The sequence below is a fragment of the Paramisgurnus dabryanus genome, chromosome 20, assembly GCF_030506205.2.
Source record: "Paramisgurnus dabryanus chromosome 20, PD_genome_1.1, whole genome shotgun sequence".
In the NCBI taxonomy this organism is placed as follows: domain Eukaryota; kingdom Metazoa; phylum Chordata; class Actinopteri; order Cypriniformes; family Cobitidae; genus Paramisgurnus; species Paramisgurnus dabryanus.
The window spans coordinates 7,406,708-7,419,323 of record NC_133356.1 but is presented as its reverse complement, the minus strand read 5'-3'; the positions used below and the strand labels follow the sequence as shown (position 1 = coordinate 7,419,323).

At 36.1% G+C, this 12,616-nt stretch overlaps 1 protein-coding gene across 1 annotated transcript in view; it reads left to right on the top strand.

The window, feature by feature from the left end:
- The window catches only part of acoxl (acyl-CoA oxidase-like), a 53,658-nt gene extending 41,677 nt beyond the window's left edge, over nucleotides 1-11,981 (top strand). Inside the window, exon 19 of the mRNA XM_065296178.1 lies at nucleotides 10,611-11,981. Coding sequence (XP_065152250.1) covers nucleotides 10,611-10,787 — 177 coding nt within the window. The 3' untranslated portion in view covers nucleotides 10,788-11,981. The remainder of the gene's footprint in view (nucleotides 1-10,610) is intronic.
- Nucleotides 11,982-12,616: the final 635 nt, after the last annotated feature.

Genomic DNA, 12,616 nt, shown 5'->3' with positions numbered 1-12,616 from the left:
GAACTTTTCAGTCATAAAAAAACAAGCAAAACCTGAAAGAGATCAAGCCTCAGACAAGAAAAAGTTACACAAAAGTATGTAAGAATTACTTTCCATGAAAAGTAACTTGAGTAACGCAATTAGTTACTTTTTGGGGAGTAACTTAATATTGTAATGCATTTCTTTTAGAAGTAACCAACACTGGTTACAATTATATTTTCTCCACACAAAACTAAGTTTTTTAAGATAATGAAAAACAGCAGGTGACGGGCTGTTGAATGCTTTATTCTGTTTGGTTGAGAAATGTCCCTCAGGTATGTATTATTTTTCATTATAAAACGGGCAGTTCTGGTTCTTCATTCTGATTGGTTGAAACGCATTCTAAGCCGTGATAAAATACACCGGTAACCCCACAGTTCATACCACATTACATAAGTATCACTGTTGCTGCGTACTGATTTATGAAAATAAACACCACAGTCTTTAATCATATTTTTTTCTACACTTGCACAATTAATGGCGATATCCAGATAAATGTCAATAAATATTGTTGAGTCATCTCGACGATAAAGAGAAAACGTTGTCTGAGGAGTTTATAAGTCAAGTTCATACGTCCGCCGCTATTATCCACTGGGTGGCGATCTTACCCAACTTAAACACTGACGCATTCACTCAACACTGAAAACACAGAATGTAAGTTTTGATGGCTCAATCTGATCTCTTACATAAGTTCTTCACAAAAATGGAATTATCTCTGCTTTGAGGTGAAAATTCAAGAGGTGATAAGAGAACAAATGAAGGTAGGATGAAACGTTTTTTTGTTTGTTTTTGTTTGAAAGCGGATGGTCTGTTCTTTCATTTGATATTTTATGTTTATTTAAAGAAGATAATTTTTCTGCAAGGCATTAAAGTAAAACTGGGTGGCAACTTAAAAAAAAACGCTGACGGGGAAAGAGTTCAGCATGCTTCCAAGCATATTTGATCACCACTTCAACAGTTGCACAATATAAAATGTTAATGTATAAATTAGATGAATGGTGATTTATAAAATAAACACCACAGTCTTAAATCATATTTTCATTGTGTCTTTGCTGCGTCTGTGTTGGTTGGGAACTGCGCTCTGTTTCAGTCACACTTGATTCTGAGGAACTACTTTGTTGGCGGAAGAGTAATATTTGTACTAATATAATTACAACTTTTTTGTGTTTTATTTTATAACGTTATGCATATGAAGTAACCGTTTTATAAATGCAATAAACTCCGCGAAGCAGTGGGGTTACAGTGCATTTTATAACAGCTAAGGGGCGTTGTTAGGCACGATGCACACGATGCACACCGGCGGATTAATGGGACTCTGATTCACGTCATGCCACATTACCACCTTGGGTGTGCATTATTTTCAAATTTTTTCTTACATGTATATCGCAAATTGTCACATACCAGTACAAATATAGAAAAGGTTTGCAATTACCGAATAATTTTAATACTTCAAAAAGTTATGTATAAAGTTCAGGGTTCCCATAGGTCCTTGAAATCCTTGAAAGTTTGTGAATCTTGGGGAAAAAATTCAAGGCCCTGGGAAGTTTTTAAAATATACATACATAGATACAGGTCATTGAAATCTATTTGAAATCTATTTTATGCAAGACGTTTTCTAGAAAAAAAATCTAGATTTTTAAAGCACACATGCTAAACTGTTCGCTTTAAATGCTTATATCTTCTGTATGCGAATGTTGATTCATACCAAAATGCTTTTTTGCATAGTTGTGTTTGACACATGAAAACGTCTCGAGTTACGTATGTAACTGTTGTTCCCTGAGAAGGGAACGAGACGCTGCGTCTCCCTAGCCATACTTCCTGCATCCCTATAACGCCGTCTTTGGCAATATTTCAGATAGCGATATACTTCCTGGCTCCCGCGTCACCCTGTCTTTGTCGTTAAGTCTACCCATTGGTTGAATTTGATATACACATTCAGACGCACTTACCCCTGGAGGCATCCCCAAAGTGTCACCGCAGTGACGCAGCGTGAGTTTCCTCAAAAGGGAACTGTAACAATGTATCTTAAAAAGGTAACACGATGTAACCTTGCTCTCGCTTGAAATGTTTTCCCACATTAAGTCCTTGAATTTGAGGGTATTGGACCTGGAAAGTCCTTGAAAGGTCCTTGAATTTGAAGTTAACTAAGGTGTGGGAACCCTGAAAGTTTTAGATCGAGGCAGATAGCAGAGCAACTGGTGAGACAAGGAAGAATGTGAAACTTGGGTGTTGTTAGATAATTTGTAAGAGTTTATTTTTATTTTAAAAAAAATGTATTGTTCAAATAGATTTTACAAACTTAGAGCATTATTGTATTGCGTATTGCATATTGCATCATTTAGCAAGTTATTGCATTTTTCTTGAATATCGTGTAGCCCTAGTGCAAAGTATATCAAGTTACCTGTAATATAAGAGCTCAGACATTTAACAAAATCTTTTGCTTCAGACAAAAAATACCAAGGGTTCCAACAAGGTCTTAAACTGTCCAAAGTGTGTCAGGATACAATACATTAAAAAGCACCAATGGTCCGCTTCATGATTTTATATTTCCTTTGGTGTGTGAGTTAGTACATGCTAACGATATGCAAAAGGTACAAATCCCAAAGTAAACGATTTTTCTTTTACTTTGGGGTTTTCTCTTTTCTTGGACTATAACAAACACACGGATTGTAGGCAACAGTTTACTTCCTGAGATTGGTGATGTAGAGAAGACCGACATTATCATTCAGACCAATCACAATGTAGAGATCAGCTGGCCAATCAGGGACACAGCGCTTTTTAAATCTGTGCGTTTCAGGAAGACAGTGAAATCTGGAGCTACAAAAATGTACGGTACTTGGAAAATAATGTGTTTTTTAGCAGTAAACCACGCAGACACATTGTATTTTACCAAATACACAAAATAAAGTTTTTCAGCAATGAAATAGATGCACTTTAACAGTTTATCGTCAAATTTCATAATCAAATACTTAAGTCTTAGTAATCTTAGTAAAATACCATTTTATGTGTTGTCATTAACTAGACTCATCTCTTTGTGTTGTTTTAACACATCTTGTGTTGTCTTCTGTTGTTTTAACATTTTAACAGAAAATCAACACAATGTTTTAAAATAACACAATGTTTTAAGTAGCATAACACAAAACAATGTGTAATTTTAACACATCCTTTTTTAAATATAGTGTGGTATGTAGCTCTATAAAAGGGCTAGTCAATTGGCGGCCCTCCACTCATCTTTATTCGGCCCGCCGGTCATCATTGTCTCGTTTAAAATAAGCATGGTTACGTTAAAGCCGCCTTTCTAAATGGGCGCCGATAAACCGGAAGGAAAGTCTGAAAGGGGCAGCGTGGGGTGCTAAGCATCTGCGGGTGCGTAATTTTCGGATCCAATTTGAGCTTTGGATGCACTAAAAAATAAACTTGTGCAACAACACTGCATGTGACACATCGACCGGAAGTTATGTATTTCATTGTGTTTCAATCAAAACACTCTGTGCAAGGTGAAAATTATTAATCTTTTTTTAAATCAGTAACTCTTGTCTTGAATCCTTTAAACCTATTGATTACTGATAAGTAAATTAAGTATAAATAATTTCTTACATTAAAGGTTATTGCGCTGGAATGAGCTTCTCTCCAATTTTGACACGGATTTATGATTAAACTAAAAATTTCATTACGACTGCCACTAGGGGGCACACTCTGTCTGTCGTGGCCGAATGTATGTTAAACGGCAATTGTTTTTATTTTTAATTACTGAAAAAAGAAAATACGTTTTTAAAAGGCAAAATACTGGATACAAGATGCATGCATCTTTTTTGAAAATGCATGTTTTTTAATATATGACCTATAACAAAAAGTAACAAAAACAACATAGGTTATAACAAAATTTTTAACAACATAATCCTCAGAAGGCAACTGCTGGATGATTCGACCAGATTGTGAGACCACACACACGATGACTATAGTAACGATTTCAAAGTGACGCAAGATCTCCGAGAAAATCGGCTGCAGTAAAACACTACTTGGGCCACGCCCACTTCCGATCACTGAGGGTGCAAAACTGGCTTAAAATCTTCACGTTGGTGGCCAACCGTACTTTTCATCACTGAAACTTATTTATTAATAAGACTTTTATTTCTCCAAGGGAATTTTAGGAAACATTTGGAACAAAGTTAATACTCATAGTTCTATTTATTTTCCTGAGCTATAAAGTACCAACTTCTAAACGTTTGGCATTTTCTTTAGGAGTTTGGATCAAAATTTATATTGTCCAAGTTTAGTTGTTGAATTTTTGGTTGGGTGGGAATTGTTGAAAAAAAGATAAACGGCTAGGACAAGATGGGAACATGTTTTGGAAAGATAAGAGGTACCATCTTTGCCTATCGTTGCATTTTTCCAAGCCACCAAGTAATCATGCAAATAATGTCATGCACTTGGCGAGCTTTGATTGACACAATGTTGTTGCTCTGAGAGTTAATGGCTCAAGAAAATCTTAGATGTGTCAGTATAGCTGTCAAGACCTGCAATTAGATTAGTGATGACAGTGGGAATTTACAGTATACCGTTAAATGAACAGTATGGGGAGGTAGCACAGTGGCTCAGTGGGTTGCCTCACAGCAAGAATGTCCCTTGTTTAAGCCTTGTCCAAGTTACACTATATTCTATATAGCGTGTGTGTGGTATTGTGTTTTTGTATGTTTTGTAAGATTGTGAGTGTGTGGGGTCTGTTTGTTTTGAGATGATGTACTAACATGTATGTGTGATATCTCTGTGTGTGGGTCCAGTTCTTTAGAATGACTGACTTCATTTGTCAACATTAGAGCCAGACTCCCATGCTTCAGTGACTAGACACAGACGCACACAAACATACACACAGAGGCTTGTTGCTTTTTTATTTTCATTAACAAGCTTTGTTTTTTTCTTAAAAGTCATGAGTCATTTTGAGGGGGGGGGGGCTGGTGTGGACATGTAAAACAGTATGAAAATATCAAATAATGGTGAACACCATTTGCAAGTTACTCTGTACCTGTACAGTGATCTTCATAGAGCAAAACTGTATTGCCTAGATGCGATACAGCTATAAAATGTGTTGAGTTTGTGCAGTTTCATGCTTTCGATTGAACTGTAATTTGTGATTTATTTTATCCCAATACATTGCCCCACATGTGAATGTGATTTACTATTGGCAATGGCAAAACAAGCTCCTAAAAGCATTTTGTTTTTAAATCTTGCATTTATTAAAACAACTGCTTGTATTTATTACAACTATACTTATTAACTAAAAATTAGCTTATTCAAATTATTTAGCGTAATGTTTCTAATTTCATAGGGGCTTTGATAGGAGTTACACCCTTTGAATTTCGGGTTGCACCACCTGACCTCTGCAATGAATTTACATTTAACTCTTTCACCGCCAGCGTTTTTAAAAAAAGTTGCCAGCCAGCGCCAGCGTTTTTCATGATTTTCACCAAAGTTTAATGCCTTCCAGAAAATGTTCTTCTTTAAATATATAAACATACAATATACCAAATGAAAGAACAGACCCTCTGCTTTCAAACAAAAAAAAAATGTTTCATTCTACCTTCAGTGGTTCTTTTGTAATCAGCTTTTGAATATGGGTAGGTTTCTGCAAAAACACCACATTTTGAACAAAAAGCAGAGATAATTCCATTTTTGTGACGGACTTTTCATAGAGATCCATTCAGAGCGATCTTTAAAACAGACACGGACATGCAGCCGCTTGCCATGGGGCAAAACTTCCGGGTTTAAAAAGTTGCGGAAGGGCGCGCCGCCACCTGGTGGATAATAGCGGTATTGCGGAAAGACAATCTCGTCATTGGCGGGGAAGCATTTTCTCTTAATTGACGAGATATCTCGTCAATGGCGGTGAAAGAGTTAACAGACTTCTACTTGAATGCTGGAATAAGCTTTTGCCTGTGATAACAAATTCATATATATACTTATTAAATACAATTAAAATGTGTTTAATAAAATAGCTATTTTAGTTTTACATAGGTAGGTACAATTTCTGTGTCAGGTGGTACAACTACAATTACATTGAAAAGCTTCTATGGTCCGATTCACATTTTACATTTCCATTTGGTGTGTAAAGGGGGTCGCACACCGGACGCGCAGCACAGCGCCGCACCATTCTAAAAAAAAATCAAACGCATTGTTTTCTGTGAGTATGCGCACCCCGGCGCCGACAAGCCTGTCCGCGGCGCCCAGTTTTGACTTAGGAAGTTGCTCAAATCCCTGTCGGGCCACAGAGCGAGTTTAACATTAAATAACAAAATATTTTAGCCCAAATCATTTACGATTAACATTGGCTGCTAACGTATATTTTGCATTTTGAAGTACATCACAATCAGACGTTATCTGATTAAGCTCGCGCTATTTAATGTGCACTTTCAGTGTATGATACTTCAAAGTTGTCCTAGACGCGACGTGGCACATCGCGGCACTTCTCGTCCGGTGTGCGACCCCCTTTAGTGTGTATTAGTACATGTTAACAACATGCAAAAGGTAAAAAACCCAAAGTAAACGATGACGCGAGTTATCGTCTCCAACCTAAATCTCTTTTCTTGGATTACAACAAACGCATAGATTGTAGGCAACGGTTTCTTTCCTGGGCCGTTGAGGTGGACACGACAGTCATTATCATAATTCCTCCTGCTTTGATTCACAGCCTGTAAGTTAACTCCTGTTAGCAATGCATCATGAGCGAATCTTTCAAACATAGTTAGGATTGTCACATTTCCGGCTGACATCAGCGGTATTCAGGCCAATCACTTCGTACAGTTCAGCTGGCCAATCAGGGACAAGGCGCTTTTCAAATCGATGAGTTTTGTATAAAATCAGTATTTGCACGAATAGTGCTCTCTAGCGCCTTGCTTTTCCAAATGCGTGTTGTCACTATGGTAGCCGTTATGTGCTCACTGATGTACTTGTCCGAATCCTGAACGAAAACATGTTGTGGAAACGCATTGCCGTAGGCTAGTGCTTTTTGTCCATCTCTCCTATTATAGTTTTTCAATATGGCGGAACGACATGGAAGCCTTCTTGGACTTGGACCTGTTCAATGTAAATAAAGAGAAGAAATTCTAAGCTTACAAAGAAAAGTCAGATCATTGGCAGAGGTCATTTAACACCAATGAGGACATATTTATGAATAAAGACATTGATTTTGACCAATAAAATACTTAAAAAACTACACATTGTCCATTTAACTATTGTAACATCCCAACAACTACTGATATTCTTAAAATGTGTTTATAGGAAAAGTATCTCATTTTAAATTTTTTATAATTTAACACTACTTTTTAACATTTGTCTTAAACTGCTAATTTATACGGACAAACGTTTTTAATTTTAATAAACACATGAGATTTCCCACCCATTAATCCAACATGATTAAATCAAATTCATCTCATTGTAAGCCCTTTTCCTTAGTAACAATGTATATAATAACATTGCTTTGTTGTGATAACAGTTGCTTCTTTTCTCGAGGCTATGTCTGAGTTTATTTCCTCTAAAAATACCCTCATGCCCCTCATAGTCTTTGAAAAGTTTCTGTGAAAGAAAATATCAATAACTGTGCGTCAATGACATAACCCTGCTCCACTTTAATGGACATTAGATAAGTGTTTAATGTTTTTTTTTACAGTGACATGTCAGACTATGATTAATGGTGTAACAAATCAGTATTACTAATGCTAATACACAAAGTTAGTGACTTAAATGAGTAGTCAGTTTCCTTTAAAATGAATCCAGATAATTTACTCACCAGCATGTCATCCAAAATGTTGATGTCTGTCATTGTTCAGTCGAGAAGAAATTATGTTTTTTGAGGAAAACATTCCAGGATTTTTCTCATTTTAATCGACCCCAACACTTAAACAGTTTTTTCAACAGAGTTTCAAAAGGCTCCCAAACGAGGCATAAGGGTCTTATCTAGCGAAATGATTGTCATTTTTGACAAGTAAAATAAAAATATGCACTTTTAAACCACAACTTCTTGTCTATCTCCGGCTGTGACGCGCCAGCGCGACCTCACGTAATACATCACATCAAGAGGTCAGGGATGACGTATGCGAAACTACGCCCCAGTGTTTACAAGTGTTGAGAAAGAGGACCGTTCCGATGTTGTTGTATGTGGAATGATACTAATTAACTTCTTTGTGTCACTTTATTGTTTAAAATGGTCCGCAAATGTGCGTTTCATATATGTAACACGTGACCTTTCCACGGCCTTATGCAATTACGTGAGATCGCGCTGGCGCGTCACAAAACTGGAGATAGACGAGAAGTTGTGGTTTTAAAGTGCTTATTTTTTATTTTTCTTGTCAAAAATGACAATCGTTTCACTAGATAAGACCCTTATGCCTTGTTTGGAATCATTTAAAATCCTTTGAAACTGCAATTTTAAACTGCATTAAATCTGTTACGTGTTGGGGTCCATTAAAGTCCATTAAAATGAGAAAAATCCGTAAACGTTTTCCTCAAAAAACATAATTTCTTCTCGACTGAACAAAAAAAGACATCAACATTTTGGATGACATGGTGGTGAGTAAATTATCTGGATTTTTTTAAAGAATTTGGACTAATCCTTTAAGTGATATTTGCTAGAGATATGAATGATTTCTCAAATGCTTTTACTTAAAACCCAGCGGGACAAGTTCGCCTGTTTTTACCCAATCCTGGTACCCAATGTGTGAGATCCGATTGGGCTAGACAACCAGTTAACACCACCACACAGAACATTAAAACAACGCCCGGACAGCCTCACAGCAACATGCTAAAAGCTTTGATAGCACTAAATAACAACAACTTCCCATCCACCCACAACACCCTGTCATTATTTTTGCAATTCAGTATGATGCAATAAATACATTACTGTTAAGTTTTTAAAAAAAATTTATTTCTCTTTATTTTGTACATCCCAGTCAGCACAAATGCACCATTATTACTTTTTCACTCCATCTACCTCCCCACTTTTATTTTTGTTCTCTCTCACTCTCTGTGTACACACACTTTATCTTATCTCTGTTTTTTAAATCCATCAATGTCTCCTTTTCATTAAATTATTTTTTATCTTCGCTTGAAAGACGGAAAGGTGGGGGCGAGACAGACAGAAGTAGAGAGAGAGGTCAGACGTACCTCAGGCTCTTCATTGGACAGAAGGCTATTGAGCAAGACGTGTCCAAACATATTTCAACCGTAAATGCTGAACAGATAAGTGAGTGTTTCTCAAACAGAACAATGAGGGGGTTTCACAGTACGAGGTTATAAAAGTCATAATACACAAGAAGAGTGACAGGCTGTGATCATGTCTTTCATCTGCACTGTGGACTACTTGAGCAGGATCTGAAGTGTCAGGACGATAAATTAACACTTTTGTCAGGTTATGTGGGAGACGGTTGCAGGTTTGGTGACTCATGCCGAATGTCTCTAAAATCACAGTTTGACGATCGCAGCAGATTCTCACGGTGAATCTTAACATAACTTGATGTATGTCAGGTTAAAGTTTAAATAAATGTTAAACTAAAACTATTTAGAAATAGTTCACGCAGTCAGTCCAAAATTGTGTGCTTTTATTTTTTGTGGAAAGGTAAGTAAATAATTTTACAGTTCTCTTTCATAGTCATTAAGTATTTATTTGTATTCATTTTTAAGTATAAATTTGTATTACATGTACATTAATAAGAATATTTAACTTTCTATTATTGCATTGTCTTTATTTTGCACTTTGTATAACTTCCACCAGAGGGAGATGTACTAGACTTGTTACACAACTGTAACAATTACATAGTACACCATGTTCTCGAATCTTGAAAAGTTGTGGTTATTTTACCAGATCTCTCTTTTGGCTTATCAGTTTAAATGCATCTTTTTTGTTCGCAGTAATGTCATTTTACAGTACAAAAGCGTAGTTTCGGTCTACTTTCTTCATTGGACAAGCGGCATTCCAAGATCGTATTTTAAAATGCAACATTTATCCGTATCACCCCAATCTGTCTGTGTTTGCAACATTAGGTAACATTTTATAATAACGTTGTTAACATTAGTAAATGCATTAGTTAACATGAAGTAACCATAAGCAAAAACATTTTTCGACATTTATTAAATGTTGGTAATGCCAATAGGTATTCCTTTATGGTGCATAACTTAATTTTACCAGTTATAACTTTTAATAAAAAAAATTATTATTAAATGCTTAACTTTTAAATGCGTATTAAATTATTTTTATTGTTAGTTTATGCATTAACTATGTTAACACAATATCATTTTAAAAATTATCAAATTACAATACAAAACTGTAATCAAACTCTCTTTTGTAATAGCGCTGAATTAAACAAAACAGCATATTGTTTTTCCAAAAAAGTGAGTGACTCCGTATTAACTTGTTTATAGAAGTGTTATATAAAGGCAGTCGTGTTGAATACCGATTATCAGCACAGCTGTGATTAACTGCAGCTGAATTACCACAATGCAGATATTCAGTCCCGCTCTGTTTGATGTTGCTTAATTCTTATAGTTGTGTAACGGTTGCACTCCATCAACCCTCATGTGATTGTGGTCTGCTTGTTTTGAAGCTTCTGGAGCTGTGCAGGTCAGTAAAAGATGATGCACTGAAGGTGGTCGCAGACTTCAACATCCCATCCTGCTGCATACAGGCCCCCATCGCAGGAGTCGCTAACCCGAGGGCAGAATGGGGTTTCTACGCACAGCCACAGTGGCCCGGTGTCACCCAACCTCTATCAAAGCTCTGAGTGAGCGTAGCCTTGTGTTTGGGTCACCATCAGCACCGTGACGCTGCACTGGTCTCAATCGAGTGATGCTGGCATTAATGGGTCTGGAATAATTGGGAGTTAGAAAGTAATCGTTCTTATTTTGTGATAGAAGTATCATGCCTTGTGCCAAAAGAAATTGCGATGGCATGCTAATGGAAAACCTTCTACTGGCAAAAGTATTTTGTGTATGACTTAGGGATGTTGGGTAGAGAGCTGCATATTTTGTCTTTAATTTGAGTTATGTAATTCATGTATGCTTCTAAAACTTTAAAATGGGATGCAGGGATCTCCAATTAACACCTGCCAAACCTAAACGAATACTAACCACTAATCGACCCCATCCCAAATGACACACTTAATATATTTAGTATGGACCAAATTTATAATAATCGTATTCATGTTGTATTTATATATGTATTAATTTAACTTGAATGATGTCATTATTAAAATGTAATGCAATGTTTGTTTCTCTCAGTGTTTTGCTGCAAATGTTTATTTCCATTTAACGCTTTCCACAAATCCATCTACTTGTTCACCTCTAACATCCACGTTTTTAAAGATCTACTTGTAATCAGTTTTGTGAAATTTGTTTAAAGGGGCCATGTCACAAGACTTTAAATGTCAAATAAATCTTTGGTGTCCCCAGAGTACACATGTAAAGTTTTAGCTCAAAATACCATATAAATAATTTATTATAATATGTTAAAATTGACACTTTGTAGGTGTGAGCAAAAATGTGGCGTTTTGGGTGTGTCTCTTAAAATGCAAATGAGCTGATGAAATTCAAACACTGATAGCAATGATGGTGGTTTGTTGCAATTGAAACTCAATTGTGCTGTGAATTATTTTCTCTCTCTCTCTCTCTCTCTCTCTCTCTCGCTCTCTCTCTCGGTTTCTCTCTGCACTAAATGGCTGTGTCGTGGTTGGATTGTGCAGATTAAGGGGCGGTATTTTTATAATAAACGCTCCTTATGACATCATAAGGAGAGCCAAATTTCAATGACCTATTTTTTCACATGCATGTGGAGAATGGTTTACCAAAACTAAGTTTCTGGGTTGATAGAAGCACTGGGAACCCAATTATAGCACTTAACATGGAAAGTCAGATTTTCATGCCATGGCCCCTTTAACTACACTACATTTAATACACCATAAACGTTTTTTATTACACCATATCCATGTTGGCGTTTTGGTGTTGCCAGATATTTCTTTACCCAGGACACCACAAAAATCAAGCCCAGCTTTGGGACATGCAACATCATTAAACTCTTTTTTGCATTACATTGTCATTTCTACATTTTTAAACACTATAGGGGCTTTTTAATACAGTTTCTCAATGTCATTTACAGCTGTCTAGTCAATCCGTCAAGTTACTGTGAATGGATTTTTTACACTTTCACTGTGCAGCTAATAAATTTATTTAGTTTAGTCAATTTAGTGATTGGCTTTTTGCATCTAGGTCAAGAATCAGTTTCATTTGATGTGATAGTTTTAAAGCTAAGTTGCATGCACTGCACACACACAACACTTGAAAACATATTCATTTTCAGTATACTGTTGTTATTATCATTAACAAAAATAACATACTGTCATTTTTTTGTGCAGATTTTAAAGTTGTATAATTGTTGAAAAAATATAGAATTAAATCCATTTGATAACTGCTTGTATTACTATTATGTTGCATTATGTATTACAAAATAAACCATGAAAGTAGCCTGTCAAATAAGAAATATTATGCAACAGAAACACAGTGTGATGTTTAATCTGAAGTGTTAGTGTACGTTCTGATGATGATGTAGTGATAAGAG